At 51.2% G+C, this 19,305-nt stretch overlaps 2 protein-coding genes across 2 annotated transcripts in view; both read right to left on the bottom strand.

Annotated features, from left to right (window-relative positions):
• Positions 1-6,502, bottom strand: part of ITPKA (inositol-trisphosphate 3-kinase A) — a 15,086-nt gene extending 8,584 nt beyond the window's left edge. Inside the window, exon 1 of the mRNA XM_004712760.2 lies at positions 6,461-6,502. Within this exon, the coding sequence (XP_004712817.1) occupies positions 6,461-6,502 (42 nt within the window). The remainder of the gene's footprint in view (positions 1-6,460) is intronic.
• Positions 6,503-7,805: 1,303 nt separating this feature from the next.
• The window catches only part of RTF1 (RTF1 homolog, Paf1/RNA polymerase II complex component), a 54,923-nt gene continuing 43,423 nt past the window's right edge, over positions 7,806-19,305 (bottom strand). Inside the window, exons 7-18 of the mRNA XM_004712724.2 lie at positions 18,038-18,173; positions 17,404-17,581; positions 16,214-16,296; positions 14,933-15,020; positions 14,729-14,836; positions 13,877-13,954; positions 13,178-13,299; positions 12,948-13,005; positions 12,165-12,242; positions 11,640-11,735; positions 10,669-10,780; positions 7,806-10,468 (exon numbers count right to left, since the gene is read on the bottom strand). Of these exons, the coding sequence (XP_004712781.1) occupies positions 10,362-10,468; positions 10,669-10,780; positions 11,640-11,735; positions 12,165-12,242; positions 12,948-13,005; positions 13,178-13,299; positions 13,877-13,954; positions 14,729-14,836; positions 14,933-15,020; positions 16,214-16,296; positions 17,404-17,581; positions 18,038-18,173 (1,244 nt within the window). The 3' untranslated portion in view covers positions 7,806-10,361. The remainder of the gene's footprint in view (positions 10,469-10,668; positions 10,781-11,639; positions 11,736-12,164; positions 12,243-12,947; positions 13,006-13,177; positions 13,300-13,876; positions 13,955-14,728; positions 14,837-14,932; positions 15,021-16,213; positions 16,297-17,403; positions 17,582-18,037; positions 18,174-19,305) is intronic.

Genomic DNA, 19,305 nt, shown 5'->3' with positions numbered 1-19,305 from the left:
GGGCTTCGCCGCCTTCCCGGGCTTGAGGACTGGGACGGATTCCTTCCGGCGGCTCGCCGGGCTCTGACCCTGCGGGGGCGGAGCTGGCCCTGAGCTCGTTTGCCCACCCTGGCCCTTGGATTCCTTTCCGAGTTCCATCCGTCCCGGGCCAAAATTTCCAAGTCTCCGGGACTTTTTCCCAGCCGAGGCTCCTCCAGCACAACGTTCAAGGCCGTAGGCCCGCCCAAGAAACCCCACCCCAGGGCGTGCACCAAAATGGGGATTTGTCCCAAGGACCGGCTGAGGTTGCTCAGCTGAAGCTCCCGACATCCTTGGACGCCGTTAACGTAGCGGGTGGGGCCGATTTCTCCGCGTGTTTCGACGACGTCCTGGGCAATAAGCCCTGGCGGGGTGGGGGTGGGGAGAGGTGATGGAGGGGCCGAGCCTTCCTTCCTCCCGTGGGTGGGGAGTTTGAGCTTTGAGACTGCAAGTAGTGTCACCTGTCTGAACTGCTGACTCCCTCTCCCAAGACTGCTGTCCACCTCCCAGGGTTGCTGTGAGACTAAAATAAAATGAACGATGTGTCACCACTTTAAAGGAGTAGAATTATTTTTTTTTGGGGGGGGGGGCCAGGCGGTAGAGCCTGTCTCGGGTCCACAGCCAGCCATCTTGATGTGGTTTGAGGCAGTCCATTCATTCCCTCACTTGCGAATTTAGGAAGACTTGACTCCGTGGAGTTGGGGTTTGGCTAGTGGAAGGAGAGCACTAGTGTTGGCGACAATGTTTCATACATTGCAAATTGTCCATCGGCGTCCTCACTGGTGGGTCATTGGTCACTTCCTATGTTGATGGCCAGTGTTTCACCGCATTTCCTGTTCTCTCTCAAATGCCAGTAGGCACGTAACTGTTGGGGGGCCCGATGGGGAGAGTACCCCCAGAAGAGTTGCCCTGGATGCTGGCCCAGGCCACAAAGTACGGTCCTACCTTATCTCCCTGCAGCCAACATTCGAGGTTCAAACCCTGGAGGTATGAAAGGGAGGTTCAGAGGGAGATTGAGAATCCTGAGCAAGTTGGAAAGGAGACTGTTAGTCTGGGTAGACCAGAGAAATAAATTCATAGACACTCAGGTGTGTATAAGAAAGAGTTTTATATACAAAGCGATTGAATATTGAGACAACATCCCAGCCCAGTCCAGATCAAGTCCGTAAGTCTGATATTAGCCCATATGACTGATACCAATCTATAAAGACCTCTTCAGACTCATGAAACACAAACAATAACTCCGAATGCAGGAAGATCACAGGCTAGTGGGTGGAAAGTCTTCTGGATCCAGTGGCGGTGGAGGTATCTCAGTGCTGGTGTGGGTCTCCACATGACTCCTCCAGCTCCAGGACTCTGGCTGCATCAGGGTATCTCCATCAGGCTCCTTCTCAGTAATCTCCTGAGGTGGGTGTGGGGGTGAGAGTATGTGTCCCACCTCCAGGAAGCTATTTATCTCCTTGGCGCCTCCAAATGAGGTCATCAAACTGCAACCTGATTAACAGGCTAAATTCCACCCCCTTCACTCTTAATAATCTCAAGTTGACAACAAATTGTGTAACTGCCACAGAGACCCTCCTGGGCAACTAAGAAAGTGAAAGAAAGGAAGAAGCTGGGGTGGGTTGGGGAGAAGTACAAATGGAGAGAATAAGTAGTTAGAGAAAAAAGAAATGTGAACACCTGATTTTTCCTTGGAGAAGCCTGGCAATCCAATGGCATGATCTCTCCGGAGGAGCCCGGGGTGTTTGTGTGAGGGGTGTGCTCTGCGGTTTGGAAGCCCTAGCCTTCTGCACTTGCTCCCTCCTTCGGAACCACTTGATGCTATAGTGGAGCAAGGAAAGGGTCTGCCTTCAGATAAGGGCAAACCCAGGGAGAGTGAGCCACCGGTGACCTAGCCAAACTAGAAAGGTAGGAAGCGAAAGGAAGGAAGGAAGTGGGTGCCAGGGGTTGTAAGGACCATGTTAGAGGCACAAGCTGGTCGGCCGGGGACTGGGTCTTTGTCTGGCTGGTAAGAGAAAACCCACGGGGAAAGTAATTCTCTTATGTCAGGTGCTTGCCCAAGTGTCAGATCCATCAAATCAGCAACAACGAGATGAGTTCTACGCACGACCTTCCCAGGTTCCCCCCACTGGAAAGGTAAGAGCAGTCCTAAGAATGTGTGTCAAAAGCGGGAGCTAATAGAGCTAATCCCATAGACGGTTCCAGATGGGCTGGTGCTTAAATGCACCTGGTTCTCCTAAGTCACAGTACAGAAGTAGCAAGTGACTCATCCGAGGAGTTAGGGCACTTTCACACGGTACCAGATCTGGTTGGTGGAAAAGTCCGGGTGTGTCCCTGTGGCTCCCTGATTGTCCCCAACATTCCTGTGCTATGCTCAATTTCTTTCATTAATGTCTTATAATCAGTACGTAGTTCTTTGCTACTTCCCACAGGCAGAAAACATCCAGGTGCTTTTGGGAGGCCTGGCCTGGAGATCCCAATGTAGCTGCAGGATAAGGTCAAGGGGTTCTTATTGCCTCTTACTCGAACCTTTGAACCCATGGTTCAGTTGTTCTCTGATGCCTCAGTTTCCCTAGTGATTAAAATGGTATTAGAAGGAATGTGGAGAAACTTAGCATGTAGATGGAGGGAATGGCCTCTTGTGTCCTGCAAAAAATGGGGAAACGAACATAGAAAGGCATTCTCAGGTTTTGATGGTCCATTGATGACTTTGTCCACAAGTAGACCAGGTACATGTCTGAAGCTTTCCTCTTCTGTGGCAGCTTAGTCCAGCGGTCCTCCTGTGTGTAGCCTATAGGCTCTCTCCTTGGGGTGTTTGAGCCCCCAGTCCCCTCCCAGACCTTCAGAATTTGCCCCACCTGAGAGCTCCCAGAGGCAGCAACCTTGGGACTAAGCTAGGCAAAGGCAGAACCCAGGAAATGGGTAGGGGGAAGTGGGTAGATGGTGGGGAAGTGCTTTCATTCCCCACCTGGCCTGGCCCTCTTCTCCCTCAGCCCAGGACAGCACTAATGGCCCAGGGGCAGGATAAGGCCCCTGCCAGCCAGTGCCAGATTTTGCTTCTCAAGACCCATAGGAAGGGCTTCTCACCTGGTGGAGAGTAGGTGGCCTATATTCTTTAATCTCTCTCCTTGAACAGGTACCTGTTACTACGAGTGTAGCTAAGGTAAGGCAGGTATGGCATGTGCCCTGGATGCCACTTGGGGGTTGGGAGACAGCAGTTTCATTTGCCAGTTCTGAGAGAGAGGTTATTACAATGAATGCTTCCCTATTTTGAGAGTCTCTCTGGGTCAAGATGGACTGTGTGATTTTGCTCTGCTGAGTGTGGAAAGAAACTGGAAGAAGACAAACAAACAGAAAGACTTTGAGCACATCTTAGACCAATGTGCATCTGTAAAAGCAAGGAAGGTGTAGCTGTCATGTTCATGTAGTACCATGTGTTAAGTCAGTGGTTCTCCACCTTCCTCCTGCCGCAGCCCTTTCATACAGTCCCTCATGTGGTGGTGACCCCCCAACCATAAAATTGTTTTCATTGCTACTTCATCACTGTCATTTTGCTACTGTTATGATTTGGGGGACCCCTGTGAAAGGGTTGTTCGACCCCCAAAGGGTTAGCGACCCACAGGTTGAGAACCGCTGTGTTAAGTAAATACACGAACAGGCTTGACTTTTTTTGTGGTTGGGGGACAGATATTATGGTAATGTTCTCTAAAAGATGGGCATTAGGAGGTTGGGCAGGGAGTGCCATTTCAGTGCTTGTCATAGGTGTGATTTTCCCTAGACAAACCTCTGCTTTGAGGGGACTTGAAAACAGAGCGTTGGGGCTGGTGGCTGCTCCTCAGGACCAGGTGGTGCAGTTTCATCCTAGTCAGTACCCCCCCGGTATACTCGGTAGGCCTTGGTGTCCACAGTGGTCCTGACTCCAAGGCTCTGTGATGGTACCAGTTATCCGTTCATTCATTCTTCCACAAAGCAAAGAAGCCCCACTGAGCCCCTGCTCTGCAGCAGGCAAGGGGAGAGGGAAAGAGTTAGGTCCACTTTGCATTGCCTTCTGGAAGAATGAAATTCAGGGGGTCAAGGGCTCACCCTGGAACCCCGGCCCAGGATGCTAAATGGCTGGATTCTTGGTCTCTCAGCTGTTTCACACACCCCAGAACAATTAATTCTCGGTCAGAACTCAGGTCCCCTTTTCGGTCTCTAGCATATCAGAAGGGGTGCTGGACGGATGGCCAGTCTGGATCCAAGGAAAACCTGAGGCTGAGGGAGGCCCTGGAGGTCTCTGTCCTGTGAAGAGTCCTCCCCTGCCAGGAGGCCCCTCCACCATAACCCAGAGCCTTTCTGAGCCTCTCCCCCCACTCTTTGCCTGCAGATTGGGCTCCCAGGAATATTCTGGGACGAATGCTAGCATCCTTCAGCGGGGCTGGGGCTTGGTGACCCTCTACCATCTGAGTCACACTTATCTAAAACGAACTAAATGTGTCACCACATCTCTCCTGACACTTCAGAAACAAGTGTTCCTCCCTCCCCCTTCTCTGCAGACAGAATCCCCCTCCCAGCCAGTGGCCAAGTGGAGGTCTGGGAGGGTCTGAGGTCAGGGAACCCGCAGCTGTCCTTAAGGATGGCTTCCCCACTCCAAACCTCCCAGAGCATTCAGCCATTTCACGGACACCAGAAGGGTGGGAGCAGTTCCAATTTCCAACTGGGGTCTCTGGGTCTGCCAGCGCGGCCTCCACCTTTGGGTGCGCGGGCGACCAGTCCCCCACCCCACCTCACCCCCGAACATCTTGGAAGGAGGCCTGCAGGCTCGGGGGCCGGCTACCCGACCCCTCTCACCAGCACCCAGGAACGCCCCGAGCCCTGAACCCATGCGCCCAACTCCCTAAAGCCGTGGGGCCGCGCGCCCCGCCGGAGCTGGAGCTGGGACCGCGCGCGCACGAGGAGGGGCTGCTGCGCACGTGGCCGGGCGCGCGGAGCCGGGTCGCCTCCCCCGGCTGCAGGCGGCTTTCTCCCGGTGTCAGGGCCGAGCCCGCGGGGCAGGCCGCCTGGGCGTGCGCGTGTCCGGGGCAGAAGGAATGCTCGCTCGCATGCCCCGCCCCGTGCGAGCACGAGAGGAGCGCCCGCGGCTGCGGCGCCCTGGTTAAAGTGCGGGATCGCTAACCTGCTGCTCGGTGGGGGCGCGTCCACTGTGCCCTGCAGGCTGGCCGCCGGAGTCCCCTGCGGGTTTCTGTTTGGAGCATTCACCACCTCGTGGCCCCGAAGGCTAGGGAGCTGGAGAGACAAGCCCCGGACTCTTCTAGTGCCTCCCGTCTGAGTGGGGCGACTCACCAACCACGGAGGTGACCTCCCTGGAGGGTGAGGAGGAGTTCGCCAGCAAAGCAGAGACAGGCCAGTGCGTTCCAGGCGAGGCCGAGAAATACATAGCCTTCATATGAGCTTCTGAGAATTAAAAACAACCTCCCCCACCCACCAAAAACCCAAAAAAGTATTTTGAAGATGCTGTGGAGGTAGTTGAATTGGAAGGGACTAGGAGGTTGAATATATATATATATATATATAAATAATATTTCCCCCCCTTCGCTTTGCTACTGTTTTTGAGCTTTGGTTGTGCTTAGTGATGTTGGGAGGTGGGGGACTTAAATCTTTGAACTCGCTAGGGTGGCAGAGATGCCCCTTGGAGCGGGCAGGCTGACATCCTCGGCCGGCTTTGAATAAACGGCGTGCGTGGCGTGGCAGCGATGGTGGGCTCCCCCAGTTGTCTGGCAGTTGGGTTAGCTTATTTTCTTTGTGCGTTGTTCTAGGAGTTTGGCTGCTAACTGCAAGGTCGGCTGTTCAAAACCACCTGCAGTTCTACAGGGAAGGAAGCAGAGGCTTTCTGCTCCCATAAAGATTTACTGTGGTTTGAGGGGGGAGCCAGCTCCCTACCACTAATCTCGGGTTCAATAGGCACAATTGTACGGTTGAGATATAGAAATATTAAAGTAATCGAGAGCATGAGAGATAGAAGTGAAAGAGAAATAATGGAGTCTGACACATTTCATGGTAGCATGCTCACCTCAGCCCCGCTTGGTAATCCACATGGAGAGAGGGGGAAGGGAAGGAGGACAAGGGGAAAGGGAACAGGGCAAGAGAGGGAAGTCAAGGGAGGAGCTGAGAGAGATCTCACTTGCTAACCCAGGCCTATATACCTTTGGGGGCATGCAAGCCCACTAATTAAAGGTAAAGACATACGTCGCAGGAAGGGGTTGCACTATAGGTTATACAGCAATGAGAGGGAGACAATCTAGGGGTATACAAGCAACAGGAAGAGGGATTGGGGCTATCCATGTGACAAGATGGGCAGACCCTAGAGTCAAGATGGCAGCTTAACTTTGGATGCCCAGCCAGTTTGATCTGCCCTCTGGATCTCCCTAAGAACCATTATCAGTAGGGTGTAAACCCCACCTACAGGAACCAAGTTCATGGCCGCAAGCCTCAGGGAGTAGTCCATTGTCCCCCGCAGCAGGGAGCAGGCCAAGCAGCAGGGAGCAGGCCCACCCGTGGTCTGGTGGCTGTCTTCTGGGAGAATGTCTGTAAGCATCTGACCTCCCCCCACAATTTACAGCCTTGGAAACCCTAGGGGTAGTTCTACTCTGCCCTACAGGGTCTCTGTGAGGTGGGATGGTTTCGTTTTTGCCCTGATCCTGGCTGTTCTGAGGCGTCTGTTCTTTACCTTGGTCCTATTACCCATTTTGTGCAGCCACCTGCAGGGTGGAGGCCAGGGCCCCCTGCTAGGACTCTTTCCTCAGAGGCCCAGTGGTGCAGTCTCTCACTAATCTTTAGCATGATCCCCACAGTTTATGCTGTTTGAGATGGAGAATGTGGGGCTCAGATGAATTAAACCAGGACATGCAACCCCTTACCCTGGACCAAGACACCCTCTGCAAGTTCTCCCCAGAGGCCAGTAGGATTGACCTGGCAAATGCCCAGAGAAGGCAGGCTGCCATTCCTCCAGCCTGCCGCCCACGCTAACAGGCTCTACAGCCCTTTATCAATGGAACCAATGGAGGGCATGGAGAATAGGGCTGGGACACCTGCTGTCCATGGCACCCAAACAAGTCTTCTTCCTTGCCTGCTCTGGATTAGCAGAGCAGTAAACTCCCAGGTTTCCTGATTAGGGGGCAAGTGGGGCTGTCGATCTCCAGTTCAGAGTTCCTGTTCCCCAGGGCCCAGGCAGGGTGGAGAACAGGAGCGCACCTCACTGGGTGTGCTTGCGGGATCAGGCTGGACCGGGCTCTTGAGATGGTTTTCCTTGCAAGCCACCCACGTTTCTATCTTGAGTGGGGATGAAGACCCAGAACCTTGCTTCCTACCTGAAACACAACCCTAGACTCCCCAACTTGGGAACACGAGGGAAGCACAGCAATACTTCTTCCATAGCTGGACTTAGCTTGTGGGTTCTCCCTTAAACAAGGCAGCAAAGGCACAGCCCAGGCCAGCTGGAAGGAGATGCTCACCAAGGCTAGGTGGTGTCACCAGGGGCTTTATCTATCTGTTCAAACTAGTTGGTCTCTTATCAAGATAGGAAGATAAACTAAGCCAGTTGGGAGGCTGCACTGGCTCTAGCCAACTTGAGGGGTTTTTGGGGAACCAGGCTATGAAGGGATTGAAAACTGCCACTTTCACTTGGAGGCGTGTGTGTGGGGGGAAGGGGGTTAGAAAAAGGAGCTAGAGGTCCTCTTGGATTTGGGAGATTATGGCTCTTTTGAGTTGCCACTTGGGCTGCACTCCTTGGACTCAATCTGACCCCCTTGTTAAAACAGGGCATAAAGTTTATTTACAAATATCTGTACAATTTGAGTGACAAGGCAGGACTTCACAGAAACAAAGAAAACAAAATCATTCTTTTGGAAGGGGAGTTGCAAGCAGCAGACGTTCCCTAGTCAGAAGCAAGGCAAACAGACTTGTACATAGTGGGCTAGGCATACAGACATTGGGCTTTTTGCTTCTTGGAAGGAACTGAAAAAGGTGAAAAACCACCTTAGGTGCCATACCCTTCAATACGTATAGGTCACGGGTAGGGGCCTCAGCAGTCATCCCCCAGCAGGAGAAAGCCTGTCAACCGACAAGCCACCACTGATTGGACAAAGCCAATGTCTTAGGCCTGGGCACGATCTTGGTCCAGAGGCCCTGCCTCATATGTGTCTGCAGACAAGTCCTCAGTCTTGATCCCAGTCACCAAACCAGCCACTCGGGCAGGTAACTGGGGTCTTCTCTGCTTGGCTTCTCTCCCTGCCGCGTGCTGTGGCGCTTCACAATGAAGGTTTCCGCAGCTGCATGCGAAGAGGTAGTGGCAAAGTGGCTACAGTATGATGCAGTTTCAATAAAAAATTTTATTACACAGCCATCAGGTAATCAACATGTCTCCAAATCCAAATGATACTAAATACAGATCTACACGGTGGGTCAGAACGACTTTAGTAAAGTAAACGGATTCTATCATCTTACGCCTTTTAAACCAGAAAAGAAAAAGTCCACGTTCAACATGATACGAGAGGTCCCAGCAGCCCCGGGGACTCTGCTGGCGTCCAGGCAATGTTTACAGTCTGTGATTCCACATTTACACAATCGTCTACAAAGTGTTTTGGTCAATGGACTCTTCAAGTAGATATGCTTTTAGTAAGTCCACCACCACTCCTCTGCCAATCACACTGTGCCACAGCAACACACAGTTGTGTTACAGGTATCATCATCAATTTTATAGTCACAATACTTCTTTAAAACCATCCACTGCTGCTTTCAAAAAAAACCACTTTTTTTAAAGCAAGGTAAAGCAACACTGAGGGCTGGCTCTTCTTCTACCCGGGAGAGTTAACAAGTTCACTTTTACGTTCAAATACCACAGAATGCCGTGATTCCCCGTCCTCTGTCCTGACCCAACAGCTGGGTGAGTGAAATACAGAGCAGAGCTTCTGGATGTCTCTCCTTCTGAGGGCAACTGGCAGCGCTCAGCTGTTCTTTAGCTTGGTATATATAGTCAGTTGTACTTTGTTCTGAAAAGATTTGTTAAATGCCACTTTTATTTACACTTGGAGCTTTACACCTGAGAATGATTATCAAGCAGTCGGCTTATCTCTTTTCAAACATTTCATAAAGACATACACACCTCTTTGCTGGTTTCACCCTAGCTGCACAATATATATGCTTACCATATATATGCACGTGCCTCGCACACACACACATACACACAAACACACACACAGCACACGCTCGTAACATTTGCAACCAGATCTTTTTGTGTTTGTACTCTCTGCATACATGTTGAATGCTTTCTCTTAAAAACAAAAACATATTAAACAACATAAAAACAAAGCAATATTCCTAACAGACGGCTAAAAGAGGCAGGTCCCCTGGGAGGGGAGCCTTCAGAAGCCGCTGGATGGACCCCAGGGGGAGCAAGGCCCCTTTGCTGTCCTCCCTGGTACCAAACCCCAGCTCCCCTTCCACCTGCTGGGACACAGCCTTCCTGGCAGAGGGCTACACTGCAGAGGGGTGTCTGCGCCAAAGTCAGGGAGGTGACGAGGGAGGAGGTGGGGGAGGAGAGTTACACAGCTACAGCAGTCAGGCCTGTTTAATAAGAAGAATCACATTTAATGAGTTTCTTTCTGGCAGTTTCAGATGCTCGAGTACAGCTGAAAAAAAAACAAAAACTGAAACAGCTATAGAGCTACAGACCCATGACAGACTGATACAAAGAGGACTGCCTTTTTAAAAATGATAAAAAAATCCACATGCTTACATACACATACACGCACACACACACTCTCTCAAGTAGCCCACCCCCCACCCCCCCAAATGTACACTTTGGAAACGAAATCCGTTTTGCAAACACCTCTTCCACAGAGATGGGAAGAGGAGAAAGAGGAGGAGGAGAGGGAGGAGGGCTGCAGGTGCCCAGCCGCCGCTCCCTCAGGGGTCAGGTGCCAATGTTCAATGGTTGGGTCCAGAGAAGACTGCCCCGTGCTGCAGCTATGGACACTCAGGGCTCCAGCCAGACTCCCAGCTCCATGGTAATACTGAACGCGTGCAGAGCGGCCAATGGATTGTGCTGGTTTCAAAACCAAAAATGGAAACACAAATCTGAAAACATGGATGAAGCCCGAGAGTCCAGGCCCATGCTCGGTGGGGCCAGGAGTTGGTGGGCGATGGTGCAGACAAGGGAGATCTATACAGCAAATGGTTTGTATTACAGAGGGTGGCAGTGCCGAGTCTCTTCCCAGTTCTGCTGCTTCGGCCCAGAGCGGGCAAATCAATGGAGAAGAAGAAAGCGGGAGGGACATGCAGGGTCAGAAGCAGCAGGCTGAGTAGGCTCAAATAAGTCCCCGCCGCTTTTTGTAGTCTTCCAAGTTCAGAGATCTCCTCGGAGCCCCGTCCTTGGCTGGCGGAGCCTTGGAGGTGATGGCCAAAGCCTTGGACTCTATGGGCAAGAAGAGAACATGGGCGGTCAGTGACCTTGACCCCCCCCCTCAGCCTGTCTCACTCTGGCCTCCAGACAATGATGAGCTCCCCCCGCCCGAGCTGCAGGTGCTCTACAAGCAAGAGTCCTGGTTGGCAAAGGAAGCCAGGGAGCCATCTGGTCCCGGCCGTCCCTGCACCTCAACCCTCTCACACACTCACCTGAGCTGGGAACTTGTAAATCGATCTTCACATCAAAATCATGTACTTTGAATAGGTCTTCAGAGAGGTCATTGGCTGACTTAGAATTCAAATCTTTATCTTTCCCCTGGCCCTGCAATGTGAAGAGGAACCTATCAGTGTGGAATGGCAGGCAGGCAAGGTTGGTGCTCTGGCTCAAATTCAGTCGATCTTCCTGCCGAGGCCCTTGCCGGATTCCGTTTCCCAGCAAGGGAGCTGGGCAGGCCACAGACCAACTTGTCTGAGTCTAAAAGCAGCGAGGAGGGCAGCCACATGCCTGTGGGCTAGGGGTAGAAAGGGTGAACTTTATACAAGTCACCTTCTGATCCCGGATCTCAGAGACTCCTGGGCGGTGCGGCTCCCCAGGTCAAGGCCTAACAGTGAAAAAGGCAGGAATCTGCTTCTAAACAGGCAGTTTTTGCCTGTAGAACATTTTTAGTTTTCAAAGAGCTTCCACCCTTAGATCCTTACACGGTGTCTGTGAAGCAGGCAGAGTACCCATGGCCACTATCTACAGATGTAAATGTGCACCAAGAGGCCAAATCTCAGCTGCTAAGGCCAAAGGGAAGGAAGGTCCTGGTTAAATGGTCGTGACAGAATGTAGGCTATAGGTTTAAGATTTAGGGAAAGTTCATTCCATTTGTAAATAACTGGGATGGGGAATACACAATCCTGGCGGCACTGTGGAAACGCAGTGGACTGCTAACAAGGTTCCCCATCCACACCCCCACCAGCTGCTCTGTGGGACAGGGCTGGGGCTATCTGCTCCCAGGAAGTGAGAGCCTTGGAAACCCATAGTCACAATGAGTAGCAATTGTTGGTTTTCTTTTTTGAATGGAAAAAGGTCATGTTCCACCAGATGGCAAAACTCAAGGCCAACCCAGACAGGGCACCTGCTCTGGTGTCCCGGCCAGTAGCGCGCTCCGCAGGCCACCGGGCAATCCCACACTTGCCTTGCTCATTTCCTTTGGAGCATCTGGTAATACTCCCGGGCCGTACTTCGCATTCAGCTGGGCCATGATGGCAGCTTGAACAGCTGGGTCTCTGGACTGAGAGAGAAAACATGTCCATTTTAAGAAAGTCCTACTGTCTTTCCCACCCACCACCACCACCATCCATCAGCAGTCAGTGGGGCTTTTCGAGACAGCAAAAAGGGAATTACAAGTTTTACAGCCCAGCCCTACTCTACCCAGGTGACTCATCCTGTCCAGTATGAACATGGGCTGCACTGCTATCCCCACCCAGCACAAGGGGCTTGGGCTTCTTCCTCCACTGGCGCTCACAGCTCCATGCCAGTTTCCCCTGACTACACAGCCTACAGCAGGGTCAAGACGGAAGTATCCAGGCCCAAGAGCTCGAGGCAATCAAATCCCAGGTAAGATGCCGCTATTTTTAACTTCTTTATTAATCTCCTAATGAAGCTCATTTCATGTCCCAGAATCTGGGTCCTGACTGAAGCGTCCTCGTTAGGCACTCACGTTAGACACGATGGTGGGTTTGCACTGGCGCCGGGTGAAGGGGTCCATCTGTTGGTTTTTCATGTTGTGACTTTCAGCCTGAGACAGACAGAGTGCATTACAGAATGCATCTCCTTCCCCTCCCTTCCTCCCTCTTGTTCATCTAAGCTTACATCCAAGTAACTCTCCGTTAGGGGCTTAAAATAAACAAGAATAAATAAAACGTCCGCCGTTCAAGTCCCCCGAGGAACACCAGAGCAGCCGTGCAGTACCGTAGGGAAGAAGGCGGCAGCTTCTGAGTACAGTGACACGCTGCAGGTGTGCGCTGTCTGGGCGTTTGTTGTCCTGTGCTGGGAGCTACACCGTGCATTTCACAGACTAGCGGTCTAGTTAGGAATGGATGGCAATCTACTTTAGGCAATTAACCTATGGATCACCCAGAACACCGCCTGACTTATTACTTTGGACATGAGGTTGGGAAGGATCAATCGATGGAGGGAGCCATCCTGTGTAAAGTGGGGGCCCAGGAGCGGGGAGAGGAGCCTCAGGGAAATGGATGGGCACGACAGCCTCGGCGTAGAACACAGACATGCTGGTGAGCAGGACGACGACACAGACCAGACCATGTTTCACTCTGCCAGCCTTAGCTATGAGCACAGGTATCTATTCTCTCTTGCTGAGTAAGGAAAGCATGTGTGGGCTAAGTACTTCAATAATTAATAAAAACTGCAGCCTGATGCAGAAAAGATTTCATATGGGTTCATTAATTAATTTTTTTCAGTAATCCAGAGAATGGTGTCTTACCACAAGCGCCTTCTCCGATTCCACAATGTTCCACTCCCGGTTCCGCTGGTTGATGTAACTATGGAGTAAGAGGACTGGTCAGGGGGCTGTGACAAGGGGAGGGAACTGAACCCTGATGCGGAGATCTGTGGAGTCAGTGCAGCCCAGTGCTACAAGGCCATAGGTGTACCTTTCCGCCAAGGCCTGTGGACCAAGGAAAAGGGCCTAAGCAAGACAGCGCAGTCACAAACCTGATGGCAGATATGTTCTTGGTCCGTTGGCGGTCTAGGGCCTCTGCCCTCTCCTCCAGCTCATTCAGCTGGTCCTGGATTTGTTTGGCCTTATCCTGATCCCCCATGTCCTCAGCCATGGCCTGCACATGGAGAGATGTATGAGTTCTGGGCTCTGACTTCTAGCACAGGCAAGATAGCTCAGTGGATGAACAAATGGCAAAGCGGGGAAAGGGCACAGAGTAAGTCATTAACAAACGTCAGGCTTGGTTTTTATCAACAGCAACAACAACATCCCATGCAGCTGCATTTTTCTGCGGCTCGGGCGGCAGGGGGGTGGAATATTAAACTCAGAACTCAGGTCTTAACTGGTCAAACCACCAATGACAAGGTTCATCCCATCCTGATGCTGAGAATGGAAAACACTCACCACAGCTGGGCCTGGTAACATGACCGTCTGTCTAGCCAGTGCTGAGGGTCTCCCATTATATACACAACTAAAGGAACTCAGCAGGAAGGAGAAATGAGCAGGCAAGATCAGCTTCAATGGACAGGGAAGACTGAGCGCTGCGCAAGGAACTAGGAAGCACGGTTCCCTGCTGCCTGGGGCTGAGCCCAGTCCTTTCTCTCATTTCTGCCACCATAGACGGGGCCCAGGGTGAATGCATGAGCAGTCTCAGCCCCCAACAGAGGGGAGGTGCCAGAGCCCAAGCCCTTTACCTTTTCCTTCAGCAGCTGAGTCTTCTTCATGGCATAGTTGGGCGGAGCTTTCCTGAACCGTTCCTTCTCTTTTACAATCTGTACCAGAGAGGAGATACCAGCAGTGAGGTATTCCTCAGCTATGTTTGTAGAGAGGATATGGGAGCCCGCGAGAGACAAGCGGCCACTGAAAAGGTTGCTCTTCTGATAGCGTGCCCCAGTAGCGAGCAAGTTCTTCCAAGAGATACTATGCTGCTTCCTGGGTCACGGAGACTCTTCCGGACAGTCTGAAGGACCATGCGCAGCCTAGGGGCCTGGCAGTTGGCTAGCCACATCCAAGAGAACAGAGATCAAAGAACTGCACCAGGCTTTCTGGAGGAAGACAATGCTTGAAGGGCTAAGCCTAGCAAAATCTTTGGAACTATAGGCTCCTGAACCCTGGATAGACTTCTTAGGTCTATGACTTTAAATGGCAACGCGTGGAGGAGAAGCCCAGGTGGCCCATGTGTGTGTTTGCTCCCAGACAAGACCAGCGGTGTGAGCAGACCAGCTGCTCCGGGGGAGAGATGGGTAGTGGGCTCCGTGGAGATTGCGGCTTGGGAAACCTTTTGGGGCAGCAGTTCTACAATGCCCTCAAGGGGCACCGTGAGTCACAGTGACCTGGTGGCCCTGGGCTTTTGTTCTGGTTCTGTTCGCAGGAAGATGATGGGATCTAAATGATAAGGTAGCAGTCTTAGTCTTCCCTCAGTGTCACGAATAATAGCGCAGCTAAAAAAGATCACGATCCAGGGAAAGAGGAAAATGAGCATGAATGAGCCTCTCTAGACACTAGTCCTTGATGAACCTCCAAGCTCTGGGCACCAGGTGTCTTACCTCTTCAATGTCTTGATCATTGAATTTATAATTAAGAGCTTCTTTAATAGAGATTTCCTTCTTATTGATTTCATCTAGAGTGGGCAGCTGCATGCTAGCCGAGAACATCTGGGCCAAAACCAGACAGACAGTTGTTACTAGGGAGTTAAGAACGAGTTTCCCAGGGGTTCGCCCACACCTGCTGGGTGGCCTCGAGCCACTCACCGCCTCTTTCCACTTCATGAATTCGCTTTCGGTGAATTCCTGGTTTGAGACAAACTCCAGGCGGAATACGCGTTGGTCACTGCCATGCCTACATAAAAAGAGCGCATCTTGGGAAACGAGCATGCAGACCACAGAGGCAGCCAGCCCAGCAGACTGTGTGCCGCCTCCTTTGGAAGGTCTCCACTCTGCCTGCCCTCAGAACTACCTGGGAAGACTTATAAACATTCCAGTGCCTAAGGACCATCCTGCACCAAATGAGTCACATCTCATGGGCAGGCAGCCCTGAGAACCACCACCCGCCCAGCCCTGGAAATTCAGTAGACTGACTAGAACTTCCACAGTCCATTTATGAGCACAGTCAGTCCCCATGAAGACGCGGTAACAGTCTGTAGTTAGTGAACGACAACGAACCCGTTTCCCTAGAGCATGGACACTACCTCTCCACTCTACTGACCACTGTGCTGGCAAAGGGAGTGGCCCTGTGTCATTCTCCAGAGGCCAGTCACGTTCTACTTGCAATGGCCATCCGTCATCCCATCCGACGCTTTTTAAACAGAGCCGGGGAGATGCTGAGGGGGTGAGGGGAATGGAGAATGCATGGAGATCACATTAGGCCATGGCAGAGCTGTGTCTAGGAGCCCTGGTGGCACAGAGTTTAAGCGCCTGGCTGCCAGGCAAAAGGTCAGTGACATGAACCAACAGTTGCTGCATGGAAGAGAGCGCAGTGACAATCTGCTTTTGTGGAGACGAGAGCTTTGGAAATCCTTGGGAGCAGACCTGCTCTGGCTTACAGGGCTGCTATCAATCAGAACCGACCCCACCGCAAGGGCTTGGGTAAGAGTGGTTTCTGCCACTTGCGGACGGAGAGGCAAGTCTGGCAAACTACCTCTTTGAGTCCTTCCTTCATGAGGCCTTGAAGACCTGCGCCTGCTGTGTTCTCCCAGCCGTTCGGAGACACAGAACAGTGCCGGGCACACAGTAGGTCTTCAGTGAATGTTGGAGTGCATGACATTTCATTGGACCGTTAGTCAGGGGTTGTGCCAGGCTTGGCAGCACGCCTCCAGTTCAAGCTCAAGGAAAGTCCAACCTGGGCCCGGAAGCAGGGTTTCTCACCATCCTGGGAAGGACGCCAAGCTCTCTCCTGTGACAGAGTGCATCTGCATAACCCATGCTTACGGTCTTAAGTGTGATGACAGACAGATCACATTGGGAGGACAAGCAGCCGGGACAGGCACCTGTCTGCAGTGGGAGCAGCAGCTGTCACCGGAGCAACTCTCTTACCGTAGCTGCAGCCCTTTGTTTGTCCTGGTGCCACCCAGCTGGTAAACTTTGGCAGTTTCCACAACACCCGTGATTTCAGCTACCTAAGTGACAAGGAGGGACACTGTCAAAAACACGCCGCCGGAGTGTTCCCCACCATTTCTCCTCTGGAGCTCTCGACCAGTCTCCAGGGGGCTCAAGACAAGCAGTTTGTGATTGGCTTCGAACCTACGAGTTGGTGGTGCAAACCCACTCCGTGGCCTAAGAGATGAAAACAAGTCCTTCCTGGCCATCTGCTTCTGTAAAGATGATAACCGCGCCCCACTGTCACACGGGGCCACCGTCACCCTGCAGTGGACCCAACCACAGCTACAGCCACACACACACCACCAAAGAAATGCTGACAGCGGCCTCATGCAGAGACTCGCAGAGCCTCCAGGTGTGTGGGCACCTGCTTCAGGTTTAGAGCTTGCACAGTCCTGCATAGGGAGCCCTGAGTTCAGGGTATGGAAGTCCCAGGAGAAGAGGCAGCCTGGTGGGCCTATAGAGGCTTCCCCTCCCCTCCTCTGCCTTACTAGGAACACACTTGGGATATCAGCCAGTTCTTATCACCCAGATGTGAGGACCACTAGGGCCAAGCTCTGCAGGATATGGCAGAAGGAGGTAAGCACGTTAAGAGCTCAGGATCAAAAACAAAACACAAAAAGTAGCCAAACTTAAAAAAAATGTTTTTTTGCTCTAGCCATATGGACTACAGTGGTAGTTACACTAGACCCCACATAACAACTTTTATCATGATGAAGGCAATTTTAAAAAATTGTTTCTCAGTATGGTTTCCTGTTCCAGGTGTCTTTTGGCATTTAACACGGAGTATTTCCATGCATTTGTTTTGCCAATGAACACATCCTTGACTGAATCCCCATCAGTTACTTCACCAATATCTCCCTTCCCCCTTAGCCTGAAGGAGGATAGAAAAAATTATTCTCAGTCTAAACCCACCCGTCCCTTGTGCTCCAAGTATTCCTCCTGGTGGCAGGTCATGCATGATCCTGGGTCACTTCAGACTGTCACTATTCTGTGGCCATCTCAGTTGGAGTCTGTTTTCAAGTGGAATGATGGCAAAAGAGCAACAGATCGGTTCAGAAGGCCGAGCCCCGAGTCAAGAATCATCTTTAAAACACGGACAATTGTCCAGCGAGAGGAATACTAACCCGGTAAACTGGTTTGCTGTTGTGGTTCCCAATGCCGATGCGTACAAAACAGCCCGTGACAGTTTTAGCGAAGAAGGGCATGTGGCACCACCGCTCCAGCTTGTGCCGTGATAACCGGACTCGATTTAATTCTTCTGGCAAGGAGACAGGTTGTGATTTTGGAGGGAGTTCCTCTTTCCTAGGAAGAACAGAGGGTACAGGGCAGTGTTTCTCCTAAACGCAGGTCAAGATGGAGAAATGAAACCTACTTCTCAAAGCCTAATCAAAGCAGGGGTGGTTTACACAGGAGAGGGAAGGAGTGAAGCTCTAGGAAAGTGCTCACAAGAGTTCGCTTCCTAACCAGGAATGTTCAACGAACTCAACAGTCTGGCATTATAGTGGTTGCTGCCTTGGGTAACAGAAACGAGTAAGAAAACCAGCCAAGTCTCCTGGCCAGTCTCTGTCAGAATGGACAGTGTCCTTTCCTTCGGGAAACACTGAGACAAGCTAAGAGTCAGCAGCCAGAAGGAATGAATGGGTGGGTGTGCTGAGGGGACTCGGTTAAGCCATTTGGGGCACTGAACCCAAGCAAGCACATTTTAGGCACGACCCTGAGCGTGCTCCATCCTGACTACTACGTCAGGCACACGCTTACTCTTCTTCTTCATCGGATGACGACGTGCGGGACGACCGGTCGGACTTGTCACTGGACTTGTCGTCCTCTTCCTCTTCCTCGTCATCAGAGTAGACCTCACTGGTTTTTAATGGCTGCTTTTTGGCGAGGAGCTCAGCTAAAAAGAAAGAAGAAATCTTTACCTAGCTCTCAATAATATGCATAAGCATCTTTCATCCTTGAAAAAGAACGGAAACTGGCTAGAAAAAAAGAATCGAAACAACCCAGGATTGATCAACCTGTCAGGACAGCAAGTAGAATAAGGGCTGGGGGTAGGGGGGGTGGGGAGCGAGCAGCGGTGTGGGCGGTAAAAGGGAGACAATGTCAAGGAGTCCATGTAGAAAAAGAATGCTTGGAAACTGATGGTGGTAGCAATTGTACATTCTACTTGATGTGATTGAAATATGGAATGATATGTATATGTATTAAATCCCAACCAAAAAAAGGGCTAAAATGAATGAATGAACTGAAACATCCAGCTCTAAGGGCCCTGGACTTGTGATAACCTGGCTTATGATAACGTGGGATCCCAGGCGACAGTTCAAAAACTACTGCAACAAGGACGACAGCTCATCCCCGTAGTACAAGTCGATTAACAAAACAAAACACATAAAACCCACCCAAAAATGTGTTCAAAGTGTCTCTGCCATCAGTAGGTAACTGCAGACTTCTTTCAGCAATATATTTTTGTTAGTCTGGTTAAGGCACATTTAAAGAAAAAAGGAGACTTTAATTTTTATGTAATTGAAAAAGGTTAGGGCTATTATCAAGTGAACATCTTCCCAAATCATTGAACACTTGTACTGAGTTTATAGGAATGCTGCCCCACAAAAGGCAGCATTTTTTAGACGGGCCCTGTATTTGGGAAGACCTCAAAGATGTCTATTAATGACAGCTCTGTTGGCACTATCATTCGGACACTGGTGTGTATCTTGTGGGAGAAATCCGATGAATACTCATGGAAGTGTGACTAAGAACCAAAGTGGTGGTGTGGGAGAATGAAGCTCCTGCTGAAAGGCTGAGGGGACTCCTGGAAAGCCCTGTGTGTGAACAAACACGCTGGGAGAACTGTAGCTCGACAAGCAAAAGCTCGAGTGGCCTCTGCCTCTGACATCACAGACGAAAATGAACTTAAGCCGAATCACAGCTAAAGGTAATAGTTAAGGCAACTAGAAGAAAATGTATGAGGAAAAATTTGTGACCAAGGGTTAGAAAAATTAGCTATGGTACCAAAAGCACAACCAATAAAA

Source organism: Echinops telfairi, unplaced genomic scaffold, assembly GCF_000313985.2.
Source record: "Echinops telfairi isolate 266 unplaced genomic scaffold, ASM31398v2 ScPeMD7_18;HRSCAF=68, whole genome shotgun sequence".
Lineage (NCBI taxonomy): Eukaryota > Metazoa > Chordata > Mammalia > Afrosoricida > Tenrecidae > Echinops > Echinops telfairi.
Note: the sequence above shows the minus strand (reverse complement) of the source record. Positions and strands in the feature narration are given on the sequence as shown.